Source organism: Rhinatrema bivittatum, chromosome 18, assembly GCF_901001135.1.
Source record: "Rhinatrema bivittatum chromosome 18, aRhiBiv1.1, whole genome shotgun sequence".
Taxonomy (NCBI): Eukaryota; Metazoa; Chordata; class Amphibia; order Gymnophiona; family Rhinatrematidae; genus Rhinatrema; species Rhinatrema bivittatum.
The window spans coordinates 37,131,829-37,145,492 of record NC_042632.1 but is presented as its reverse complement, the minus strand read 5'-3'; the positions used below and the strand labels follow the sequence as shown (position 1 = coordinate 37,145,492).

The 13,664-nt window shown below is 41.7% G+C and overlaps 1 protein-coding gene across 3 annotated transcripts in view; it reads right to left on the bottom strand.

Annotated features, from left to right (window-relative positions):
* The window catches only part of G3BP1 (G3BP stress granule assembly factor 1), a 33,771-nt gene that overhangs the window by 15,940 nt on the left and 4,167 nt on the right, over window positions 1-13,664 (bottom strand). For 2 of the 3 annotated variants that reach the window (XM_029583402.1, XM_029583403.1), the window contains exons 2-6: window positions 6,962-7,075; window positions 4,345-4,426; window positions 2,618-2,791; window positions 1,450-1,540; window positions 474-576 (exon numbers count right to left, since the gene is read on the bottom strand). In XM_029583402.1, the coding sequence (XP_029439262.1) occupies window positions 474-576; window positions 1,450-1,540; window positions 2,618-2,791; window positions 4,345-4,426; window positions 6,962-7,056 (545 nt within the window). In that variant the 5' untranslated portion in view covers window positions 7,057-7,075. Of the gene's footprint in view, window positions 1-473; window positions 577-1,449; window positions 1,541-2,617; window positions 2,792-2,967; window positions 3,164-4,344; window positions 4,427-6,961; window positions 7,076-13,664 lie in introns of those variants that run through there. The other variant, XM_029583404.1, reaches the window with a different exon arrangement.

The window sequence follows — 13,664 nt, the reverse complement described above, 5'->3', positions numbered from 1 at the left end:
GGAACCACCAGCTATCACCCTCCCTGAAGATAAAGGCCAAGCTAGTATAGGGATCACCAACCGCCCCCCTCCCTGCTCTACCCAAGGGATGGCCCACGAAGGAACTTAACACCTCGGGAAGCAGAAGTTTTTTTGAGTTGTTTTTTTTTTTTTAAACTGCAGGCCTTCACCTCTACCATCAAATAGAGAGAGAGAAATATGATGGACTGCAGGTGGCACTTTCAGTTATGTAGCAGTGCCTCAAAGTTTTGTTCTCTGCCTCCATCTGCTGGTAGGAATGCATAAACCCACTTGTCTGGACTGATCTAGGGTATGAACAGGAATTAAGATTTTGAAATGTAGCATTCTGATCTGGTCAACAAAGAAAAGCCACACTAAGATAGCCTAATAAATGCTTTAACAGCAAGAATACAAAAGAGGTCTGTGTTTACCATTCAAAAAAACCCCAAAACTAAACACTACTAAAATTTTACCTGCCAGGTGGATCATAGTAGGTCCCAGCATCATCTCCCACATCACCAACTACCTCAGGAGTCTGAGACCTTTCCTCAGGTTCATCTACCTCCTCATCAGATTCTATGATAGAATAAGATCAAATACATGAATATATATTTATCTGGTGGGCCATACCAAAGTACACAATTTTCAGAGTGCAATGTTTTCATATTTGCTGATTTTATCATCCTCTTAAAATGATGTGTTCAAAATAAGCAGAATGTAAGAATTTTAAATAAACAGTGCAGGATCAATTTTAGAGCCCTTAAGGTATAAGCTATTAAAAATTTTTTGAAATCAAGCTTTTTAGAGCAAACTGCTTTCACAACACTATCAATGGGTCCAAACAAAAAAAATTAAGGTCGCCCAGCATTTGGGATGCGCAACAGATATGCATAATCACTGATTACATCTTATGGACAATATTCATGTGTCTGTATGCTACAATTTTTTCAAAACTTCTATGACCACAACGCACTTGGACTTGAAATTTATAAAATGGAAGGATATTACTGAGATTTACAGACCGAAAGAGCAAACTTTGTTTAAAACATTAAGGTAACAAACCCTGGATTTCAGAGAACATACATTTTTAAATAGATATAATTAAGTGTATCTAAATTATGCTTAATCATTTATTTTTAATTTAATAGACCACTTGATCCAAGCCTAAAATGGATATTGATGTTTCAGAAGTTGAATTCCAGATCAATTAGTCAAATGAACTAAAAACATGAGCTACAGCAATCTAAAGCAAAAAAATAAAGGGAACAGTCAAAATGCACTGAACACCCCCCACTTCCCCAATTCCATGCCTATCTCAAAGTCGTCAAATTAGAAAAAGCAGCATGAACTGTAGCCTCCTATAGAGACAAGACAGCAGTGGCACTGTTCCAGACTAAATAGAAATCCATGCTCTGAAAATGTTTTTCAACACAAAATTCCTGGACTTACCTTCCTCTGGGGGCTCAGTATCTGAGTCAAAAACTTCATCTTGGTAACGGAAGATATCGTTATGTACATAAAACTTGTTTGCCACAGAACCCTAGGAAGAGACATTGTATTGGTCTCTGAATATCATAACAGGACAGTTCCACAGGAATAAATTATTTGGGGGTCACCAATTCACTTTTATTCTTTTTGGCCATATCCTGCTGCTTTTTTTTTGTGGAGCTATTAGCTCAATCGAAAACAGCTTCTATTAGGTTACTACACCAAAACCTTCATTTGTAGCCATCTAGGGATTTTTCCCCCTATTTGTATATTTTTCATCCAACATAGCCCAGCCACTGAGGTGACTGTCCTTGACCAGGGCTACAAATAGGTCCCTCCTGCTAACATGGATCCCTAGTCCCCATCAATGAATGACAGCTGATAACTGCTTCCCCAAAAGCAAAGGTAAAACCTTTCACACACCAAGACCTATGAAACTAGAGTGCACAATAGAGTGCCTTGCCTTTAAGGAAAAGAGAAGGGCTTTCCCTCTCCCATCTTGCCCCCCTAATTCCCCCCCCCCCCCATCAGTATAACTCCACCCTTTATTCCTACCTAATTTTACTGTGACTGTACTTTGACAGGCATCAGCTCTCCTCTGAGTTGCATATGTCCCTGCACGTCTGTGCTAGAGACACCAACACCATGTAAGAAAACTTTTTCATCTAGTTTACATGGGGGTACTGCCCGTTTAGTTATCCTGGGAAGCAGGGAGAGGAGGAAACATGGAACATCCTTCTCCCCTTCCCAATATCCGCACCCCTTCCTCAACCTCTCAATCTTCAGCATCCCCCTTCCGCATTTGCATATGGGCCACCCCCCTTGCTTCCCCCTTGCTTTTAAAATTTGGAAGAGACTGGCAATGCTTTCAGTGCTTCTTTAGCTCTTATTTTGACCATATGAATCCTCTCCATATCTCCTCGGCATGGCCTGCTTCGTGGAGGTTGGTGTGCTATGAACTTGAACAGGTTGAGAAACACTAATACAAATAGATGGCCGGTGGGCAAAGGATGCTGATCAGTAATTATATTAGCAAGACAGAATGTGGAACATGACTTCATCTTAACTTGCTTAGGACTAAACATCAAATTATATACGAAGGTTGTAGTAAAAGCAATTCATTTCATACCTCAGGTGCCAATACGAAAGTCTGCATAAATCTGCGCATAGGTTGTCTATTGTTGGATAGCTCTCCCATCACCTGAACTACAACGCCATCATTCAGGGTAGCATGGGCATCAACATGGCGAATCTTTGTGTGACAGTCCTTGAAGTTCATGGACATTACCTTTTTGTGGATCTCCTGTGGGAAGATTAACTTTAGCAGTCTGTACAAAAATGAGTAGAGAATACAAAACAAATTTCCCCCTCCAATTCTTGAGAATTCCCAAAGCTATCCCACACCCCATCATGTAGTTCTTCAGTTATCACACTCCAACAGAGGCGAGTGGGTGTTACTGAAAAAGCAAGTTTGCTCACCGTAAATAGTATTTTCCATAGATAGAAGGATGAATTAGCCATCACACGAGTGACTTCATCCGGTGGCACAGAACGGACTCGTCTTTCTTTGCTAGTAGAGCTTCAAGCATGAGCATGAGCAGGTGTTCCCACACCAGCACTGCCTTGTGAGTCTACTCAGTCTATATAAGAGCTGAGTTTAGCAATGCAGTCAACTCTTCAGGGAGTGGAAAATTATTTATGGTGAGAAAAACACATTCCTTTTCGTTCGATAAGCAGGCTGAATTAGCCATTACATGTGGGGAGCCCCAAGCTGATGGCTGCAATTTGTGATTACTGAAGCAACCCACACCCTACCATAGAGAGTAACTACTGAGAGAACAGGTTATGCAAAACTACTTGTCCAAATGTACTGCCTTGTCCTCTAGAAGACTGGCCATTTAGATTTTGGTACTGGTCTGAGAAAAATCTTCTCAAGAGAGACAAGAAGTGGTATTTTCCCTTGAACCCTCTATTAACTGGAGTCTGAGGAGACATTCTCCCCCATGCTGAACAATCTGATGAATGTGTAGGTCCAAGACAACAAAAGCATAACTCATGAAGTTCTAGAAAAAAAAGACACGTTATGCTGAAAACAGGAACTTTTTTTTTTTTTAATCATCTGAACTAGATCCCTTGTTCAACATGAGAAATTAAGAACTCTGCTTCTACTGAATTTTTTTTCAGGGGGCTTAAAGAAAAGCAATAAAAAGGGAAGAAATGCAAAGAAAACAACCTGCAGAAGAAAAACTGCAAAACAGCAGCAGCTGAGAGAATGCAATGAGTCCTTCACTTCAACACAAGAAAAAAAGATTGAGAAGGCTCGTGCAGCAGCAGCTGTGCAGGAATTCCTGTGCATGCTCAGAGACTTTAGTTTGTCTAAGCTCAAAAAGAAAGACTTTCGTATTTGTGCTGTCATCACCTGCATTTGTCCTGTCTTCACCCACTTATGTGGCTGGATTCATCATGCTTGTCTCAAGGAGACCTTAAAAGCAATGCTTAACTATAAAGATGTTATTACTCATTAACCATTTCTCTGACAGGATATCTAAGAGCATGGCCCATATGCTTCAACTAAACAGAAAAAAGTTCCTGGGCTAATAGTTAAAATTGTCACCAACATGCAAAACAAGCACTAAAAATAAGCCACTGTGACTTCTTCCAATGCAGTGTAACACAAACTACCAAAAATTCTATTTCAACAAAAAAAAAACTGTAATATCTAGCTCTACAAAACTGATGCATACCTACAGAAGCCTATAGCAGAATTTTAAATCCCTTCCAACTAAATCCTAGCCATCTCAAGGAACAAAGTATTCACATCACTGTGTTCATCCAGACATTTTACTTTGAGCTTACAGATTGTCCATAAACTGCATCTGCTGGCTTTCCACTGGGATCTAAACCTCCATGGACATAGGAAGAACTCTTCCCATAGAACCTATGACAGAAGGAAAAAAAAATGTAAATTACGTTTGGCTATAGTTATCAAGGTCCACACCATTTTAAAAGGAAAAACTTTAGCCCCTTCAAAAATTGCCCTTGCCACTCTATAGTTAATGAAAGCAACTTACAAATTTCACATCCAACAGTTGTTTTAAGGAGACTGAACACCCTAAATGGCATAACATTTTCTTTTTTCAGGATTATGTAATTCTAAAAAGCAATCCTGTTTTGTCAATAGCATAATTCACCTGAACACTGGTACATGATCAGAACAGCAATGTTTTATTTTTCATTGTCTACTACTTCTGAACAAAAACCAAACACAAAAAAATGGCTATTCCTCAGGAACGTACTGTAAATAGTAGCGACACCTATCAGCAGACTTGTACCAAGCTCTAAAGGAGTCGTAGCAAGACAGACTTGGCAAAGCACCACATATCCCTAGGAGTGAGCAACAACAAATGGATCTATCCTCTGTAACCTGCTGGATAGCTGTGACACAGATTGATCACTGCTGGGCTCCTTAAACCTTTGGTTCGACTTAGATTGGTGCCTTATATTCACGTGTACCTCTGCCCAGGACCGCTGCTGCAACAGCGACTAGAAATGGGGGAGAAAGGGAGGAGAAAAGTGGCAGCACCCCCTCCCCCCCCCCCCCCACACACACAATGGAGAACAAGCCAGGCAGTCCTCGAATTAAACACTGACTGGCCGATACAGTAAAAGCGCGTCCCCAGCGCCTACTTTTGGACCGGAGCAGTGGCTGTCAGTGGGTTTAACAGCCGACGCTCAATTTTGATGGCGTCGGTTCTTGAGCCCACTGACAGCCACGGGCTTGGAAACCGGACGCCAGCAAAATTGAGCATCCGGTTTTCAACCCAACAGCCGCAGGCCGACTTCAAAAATGTTTCTTCTTTTTTTTACCCTTCGGGACCTCTGACTTAATATCGCCGTGATATTAAGTCTGAGGGTGTACAGAAAAGCAGTTTTTTCTGCTTTTCTGTACACTTTCCCGGTGCCGGCAGAAATACGCCTACCTTTGGGCAGGTGTTAATTTCTGAAAGCAAAATGTGCGGCTTGGCTGCACATTTTACTTTCTGTATCGTGCAGGAATAACTAATAGGGCCATCAATATGCATTTGCATGTTGTGGGCGCTATTTTCGGAGGGGGGGGGTTGGCCGCTCGTTTGAGGCGCTATTATCCCTTACTGTATAAGGGGTAAAGCTAGCGCATTAAAAATGCACATCCAAACCCGGGCAAAAGTGCACTCCACCGGAGCGCACTGTACTGAATCGGCCCGCAAGTGAGGTAGTTCATGTGCGCAGAATCCAAGGGTTCGAACGGTGCAAGCATGAGCTGTTCTAGTACTATGTTGAGGCTCCATGGAACCGGTGGTTTAGCAACTGGCGGTTGAAGATGCGTTAAGCCTTTGATAAAGCGAGATAGCAAAGGATGTCCAGCGACAGGGTGATTATTAACTGGCCTGTGGTAGGCTGACATGGCACTAAGATGAACTCTAATGGATGATGTTGCCAAGCCTGTCATGTAAAGGGAATGGAGATAGTCCATGAGTAATGATTGGCAGTTCCCATGTCAGCATGGCTAATTCAGCCCTGCTATCAACGGGAAAGGACTCAGTTAATATGATCCAAAAAGCACACATCTTCTATACGGCAACAAGCCAGCCATTTCAATAGTTCTACCACAACCTACTACCTCTCTCTAATTTTCTCTCAGGTGGACTTGTGTTCCCTTTGAATGCCCTTTAGCCGATATTCTGTTGAAAAGCTTATTTACATAAAATGAGTGTTTTTGTATAAGCAAACAAATTGCACACAAAGTTAAATAGAGGCTAAAAGTATAATGCTGGGGAAAACCCCTCAAATTTCACAAGTGACAGAATATCAATTCAACTGGTGAGACTGCTCAAGAAGTTAACAGAACATATTGGGTTTGTGTGACAATTGTATCTAGTTTAACTATGTAATAGAATATCAATATTTTTACTGCACAAGGCTGACTGACATCTTAAACCTAAATGCAAGATTGGAAAAATCCTGGGAGCTTAAAATTCTGCACCTAGTATTGGTCCAGGGCTGCTCTCTTCCACCAAGCCACACAAAAGGAGAGGATAGAGTGAAGAAAAGAGGGAAGGAGGAGAATGGATGAGTTTCCTCAGCTCTTTAAAAAGGAAAAAAAAAAAAAAAAAAAACAACTTACTGGCACCCAAGTGTAATTAAACATATGGTATAGAGCTTTTAAATAAAAAATCTCTTATATAGTTAACTGCTCAACCACACCAATTATAATATGATAAACCAAAAAAATAGGTGTTAGACTGAAAAAACAAAACAGTTGACTATTTCACTTCTGAAAATAGCATTATGGGTATTTCCATTTCCTACTACTACTGCATTTAAGTTTTTATTCTTCAGTGAGAGACAGCATAATTGTGAAGCTGTTTAATACTATAAAGATGAAAGCAATGGATGTACTCAAGTTGTAATGGTTCAATTCACTGAAGCCTACCTGTGCAAGTAATCTGGTGCCTGGTTCAGCAGAGTATAATACTGCCTCACGAATTCCCGCCCGACCAGCAGGGGACTTGGCTTCTCCATCACCATTTCTTTGGTCAGCTGAAAACTGAAATTAAAAATAAAAGACCACACAAACATTACGATATGGATGATTACAAAATTCACAAATTTCAAGAAACCTTGTAGTCTCACAAACAAGATTTGTCTTAAGATTATATATAAAACCTAAAGGATAGTAATCTACTTAACACTGTCCATTTCATTTTAGTTACTGTACTGCCAGACATACACAACTTGCACACAAACGATCTTCAAAATGAATGGTAGTCCACCCTTCTCAGTTTAACAGCATACAAGTCTTATTTGAGAACTAAACCTCCATGCTAGCCTTCTCAGAAATGCACCTAGTTCCATGCACAGGACCCCAGAGGCAAGCTGAGCTCTGGAGTGTCAATGCATGGAAGAGACACTGTTGCAGGGAGGAGGGGGGCTTCAGATTCATTAGGAACTAGAGATACTATTCTGGCAGAATGGGTTCCATCTTAATCAAAATGGAACTTGTCTACTGGTACTAACAAAAAGCACTTTTTTTACCTAGACCATGGAGAAAGCAGACAGTTGCTCAAGAGCACATGGCTAAGTGTTGCCATAACCGAGCGCAGATCTTTTTCCGAAAATGACACACTCACAGGGACGCATTCACATTCTTTGGGTCTAGGATGAGCAGATAGATTACTTTCTTCAACACTATGAAGTAAATCGAAAATCTTCCTTGTTCCCACTCCCCCAGGGTACAGGTACCATCTCTAACTTCTGAAGCCTTTCTAGCCTGCATTGGACCATGGCCTTCTTGCTGCTGTCTGCACAAGGTGAAATTAGAAAGGCCTCACACACCGGCCGAGCAAATTTTAAAGGGGTGACCTTCTCTTAGGATAAGGACCCATTGGTCTATTGTCATCTTGGGCCCCTCCTCGTAAAATAGCACCAACCGCCCTGAGATGGCTTCTGAAGAAAAAACCAAGTGTGTTTCATTGTGTCCACTTAGAACCTCCGGAACTGGAGCCAGAGTTTTCCTGGTTGGGCTTACAGGTTCTCCAAAAGACTGCGATTTGTTCGGATATTGGTACTGCAAGGAGAATGCCTTGCCCAGCTGATAACCATCGAGGCTCCTAGAACTTCTGTCTACTAGGGAAGGTCTACTGGTTCCCTTTGGGTTTGTCCTCAGGCAGCTTTGTGCCCCTTTGTTTCTCCAAGGTGCTTAACCAGCTGCTTCAAACATCAGCTTTCCCTTGAAGGGGAGGCTTCCCAGCTGCAATTTAGATCACACATCCACAGCCTAATTACAAAACAAAAGTGGCTTCCAAGTCGAGAACACAGACATCTTTCTGGTGGATCCCAAAGTAAATAATACAAAGCATTTGCAATAAAAGCCAACTCCGCTTCCAAACGCTCAGCCTCCTTTGGCTAAACAGATCCACCAGACCCCACCACCGGAAACAATTGAACCCAACACAGAGAGGCCCAGGCCATAAAGCTACTACAGACTGCCATTCTGATCCCCAAAGCCAATACTTCAAATGTTTTTCTAAGATGCAATTCTATCTTATGATCCTGGGCATCCTGAAGAGCTGTCAACCCAGCAACAGAACTAGTAGTGATCTTAGTAATCATGAAAAATAAAAGCATCGATCTTAGGCAATTTTAAAACCGCAAGGCCTCTTCAGGTAACTGATAAAGCTTCGCTATGGCTCTCCCCACTTTCAACTCCGCTTCAGGCGTACCCTACTCCCAAACAAACCTGGGTCTTTACCATACAATGCAAAGGAAAAACCTTTGTAGGATCCCTAAGCTCCTCCATGATGGGATCTTCATCTTCATGCTTCAATTCCATTATGGATTCCTTTATTCCCAGTTCCTTTAGAACCTGAAAAATCGTATACAACTCCTCTTTATGGAAAAGGCAAATTGGGTTATCATTTCCACCACTGGGATCTCCCCCTCCTGCAGCAGTTCCTTATCTCAATCATTGTTTTTTGGGAAGAGCAGGCAATGGGTCAACCCCATTTCCTTCCAGGAACCTTCAGATACCCCATCCACATTTGGATCCGTGACACATTTCCGCTTAGCCGAAACAGATGATTTATGCATGCTAAATTTAAGGTCTAACTTTCTTGCTGCTGGCATCCTCACATTCTCAGTAGTTGATTAGAATTTCATTAGCCAGGAAAGCCAACGATTCTGAAGACGTATCCAGCATTTCAAAACTCAAGACTAAAATACGGGGATTTATATCCTTGTAAATAGGTACCCCGAGTGGTGGTTTAGAAGGTAGATGCATAACAGAACAGCAGGGATCTGGGGATGGTAGCCAAAATCCCCGAGATAAACATTATGCCACAGGAAGCAAGGTAGCAAGGGGGGGGGTGGCGGCTGACATCTGATCCTCTGCTAATGAAGCGCCATAAGAGGTTAGAACTGTGTTGGCAGCGCCACCTTTAATGCCTTGTGGTCCTACCATTCCCCTGGGCACCAGTGGAAGATGTTGCTCCCTTCTCTTTGTCTTGCAGAAGAACTAGAGTGTGCGGAGTTAGGAGTTATGTTGATCACCTTTTGTGGTCGGGTGCCTCATGGATATGAAAGATTTTTGATGACCTGCAGCAATGGATGGGCCTGTCATAGGTGGTGCATCAGCTAATTGTTTTGTAGATTAGGCATGTACCAAATGTGTGGAGGAAGGTGCATGGTTTGCACCAGTGCAGGCTTCTTTGAATATGTCGATGACTTGTGCAGCAAAGGTGTTAACATAGATTATGTTGGTGATGCATGCATCGAAGTCTCAAGCACCTGATGTGTCAATGAAATAGTCTCATGCATTGATGGTGTACTGTCTCGAGGGCTTTTGCTGCCTTGCTGATGAGGAGGTGTATGTTTTTTCGGTGCAGGTTTGTCAATACATGTCACTGTCATTAATACTTTTATGTCTTTCGGTGCTACATTGAAATTTTTTTTTTTTTTTTTTTTTTTAAAGACGGCACAGACTCTTTTTGCATCAAATGTGTCTAGGTATCAACATTTCGACTTCGATAGTGCTCTTCTGAAGTCCGACAACAGAGGTCACTGCGGACTGCCAGTTTTGTGATACGAGACACTAAGGGTCTCCATATCTGAGAATCCTGGTCCCAAGTCGACACTTCAGAATGAGGAGGAATGGTGACTCTGCGACTGAGACTTGCTTTTCATCTAAGGTTGTAAGGAAGCAATTTTTGTTGCTCTTGCCCTCTGGGAACAAGGAGACATTCAGCCACAGGCTGCACAGTTTGACTGGTCACAATGTGGACCAAGGCAGCAGTAGCATAGGTTGTGGCCATCTGTTTTCTCGACTTTATCCTATTTTGGGGTTTTGCTTTTTTATAGTATTGAAAAGTACTGTTTGGGACTCGCTACAAGTAGCAAGAGGAGGATTATCTTCTTTAAGCAACTGAGGAGAGTCAGAGAGAGACTGTTCAGTCATCTGTGCGATAGCATGGACAAAAACAGACTGAGGAGATTCTAGAAGCAACAACCATGTGGGAAGAGCTCAAAGCTGTACTAGCTTGGAGAGACCGTTCTGTCCCATGCCACCTGAGGACATCACCCACAATCATATCTAATACAGCCCTGCTTATGAACAGAAAAAATATCCCAGTTGTCCGTTTCTATGTATTATATCGCCATGACAGCCTCTGCATCCAAAGCAGCTTCATCCATGACTGCCTCTAGATCTGGAAAGCTATGTACACTAATGCTCATAGTACGAGAAGTTTCCAGATCTTGCCACCCCCCAAACTTTCTTTCTATAGTTAGGATTAACTTGTGTTCTTTTGTCAAGAAAGAGGAGGTTTCAGTTTAAGAATTACTATAGTAACACAATGTGGAGTTTCTTATTAAAATGTCAAGTATGTGTTAAGGTTCTACCTGTTGCGCAGCCTCCCCTCCACCAGGGGTCCTCAACAAGCCTCAGAGCTGCGCAAATTACCTACTTGCTGATCGCAAGACACCAGAGTTCCAGCCCTACTTAACCAGCCTGTCCATTCCCTCAGTGCCTCTTCATTGAGTAACCTCAGCTCATTGCCCTGGCCATCTTTGCCTTGTTATTCTGCCTTGCCTGGTAGTCTACTCAGGCCTTCTGCCCTTGTGGCCCACCTTAGCCTCTTATTTAAAACTGTTTCTATACTGCTTTTTCAATAAAAGTATCTGTCAAAACAGTTTACAAATTAAAAACATACATAATACAATAGATAAAACTTGAATTAAAACAAAATTAAATATAAAATATTATAAAAACAAAAGCGTAATACAAAGTAAACAGATATAAGACTAAGTGCCTTAAAGAAATTGAAACAGCATTCCAGGCCTACCTGCCTTGTTCTGTACCTTCCCAGGTCTTCTAGCCTTAGTCTGCGGCCTTCCAGGCCTACCCGAATTGCTCAGTGCCCACTCGGGCTTTCCCGCCCAGCCCTGCAGCATTCTAGGTTCACCTAGCCAGCGTTATGCCCTACTAGGCTTTCCTGTTTATTGTTTCTTGTTCTGTCTAGTCCTTTTTCTTGCCCTACCCAGTCTAATCCCTTGCCTCTGGTCCTAGCCTAAACTGTGTTCCAGCCCTGCCTGCCCTCAATACCAGCCTGGTCTCAAACCCTGCCTGTATCCAGTTTCTGCCACCCTCAGTACCAGTCCTTGCCTCCAGCCCTGCCTATATCCAGCTCCCAGCCTGTGTCTGAATCCTGCAACAACCATGATGCTCACGAGAAGGCAAGTCCTACCAGCCCCCAGAACCTAAGGGCACAACCTGCAGAGTGAGCTAGTTAGGCAAAAGACCATCTTCAGTCCTGTGCCACTTCTGCAGGAGTAATCCTGGACTTCGGCTCACCACTCCGTGACAGTATATTAACACTTCCAGACAAATAATGACCTGTCAAATACTGGTTGTCATACCAAAAAAGTTCTCATCTAAACAAATAGGTTTCCATTAGCATTTGAAGTGGACTCACACCACTGGTGAGCAGATTTGCTAAGAGTATTCATGTTTTCTGTGCTGGGAGGGCTTAACATTGTGTTACAATCACTGCCTTCCCGTTTCATTCATATCTACAGATGCATATTGGTTTCAACTGGTCTTTCACTGCTAGAATAATTAATGCTAAACCCCAAAATGTGTATATCTTATTCTTATTATCACCAAAAAGTTACCGTTGCCTCAAAAACAGCACCAAGTTTAAGATTAGGGATTAGAAATAGTGCTCTGCTCTGACGCACTGGAAGGCTATTTTTATAGCAACTGGATACGATAGGTTCAATACTTGGTAGTACGGCTTGCTTCTCACCACTGTCATATCTTTCTCCATGGAAAAGGTCAGACCAGTACAATACTAATGATGAATGGCAAGCAAAAGAATGATCTGAAGTTTTAGTCATTCATATTTGTGGCATGTAAAAAGGACTAGAAAAAATTCAGTTTACACTATGGGTTGTTTCAGTTAAAGACTCACTTATGGATCAATTTAGAATGCTATTAACTGATCCTCCCATTTTGTTGTAATGTAAATAAAAATAAAATACACAATAGTGCTTCAATGCAGGAACTGGTTTTACTAAAATCAGCAAATTCTTAACGTCAAATAATCAGTCTATGCGTATTCTCAAATGATACCACAGAATGCAGCAGCTACAAGACCTATATTAGAAAAAGTATAATTTTATTCAAATCTTAAATCTGTTTTTAGATCAACTGTAAGAAACAAAACCCATTAACATTTTATGACATTGACATGTGGCCTTCAATTTTTTCATGTTTAAACAAAGTGTTACCTATGACCATTTACATAAAGGCATTTTGCTAATTCCCAGGCCAAAATCCTTCAAGCCTCCAACTCCTCCCCATTGCTAACTGCTCCTTTGCATACATGTTACTCATGTTAAGGAAGAAGGCATGGAGGGGTAAAGTCCTAATAGTGTTTCCATTTATCCTTTCAATGTTATTCTGTAAATAAACATATATAGCACAACAGTATAGTACCAGATACTAAAAATTATTGTATTTACTTTCAGGCTTTAAAGGGAATTCCGTTCAGTCTCACAGTGAATAAATTTTACTATCACCAGATAAAATGCATAGAAAAAACTAAATTCTGTTTTTCTTCACAAAACTGAAAGACTGCAGCAAACATGAAAATAATCTTTAGGCGTTATCCTTTACCACATGAAAAAAAAATCCTAATCTTTATCAAAAGCATTTCTGGTAATATCCTAGGAACCACCCTCCCCCCCAGACATTTTGAATTCAAAATAAATATTTTGGAAGGGGCGGGACTTCCTTTAACAAGTTTCCTATGCTTACTAATGGGCTGATACAGTACAGTGCGCTCCGACAGAGCGCACTGTTAACCTGCCATTGGACGCGCGTTTTCCCTTACCCCTTATTCAGTAAGGGACGGAAAACGCACGTCCAACCCGCCGAACCTAATAGCGCCCATGTTGATGGCCCTATTAGGTATTCCTGCGCGATTCAGAAAACAAAATGTGCAGCCAAGCCGCACATTTTACTTTCAGAAATTAGCGCCTACCCAAAGGCAGGCGCTAATTTCTTCAGGCACCGGGAAAGTGCACAGAAAAGCAGTAAAAACTGCTTTTCTGTGCACCCTCCGACTTAATATCATGGC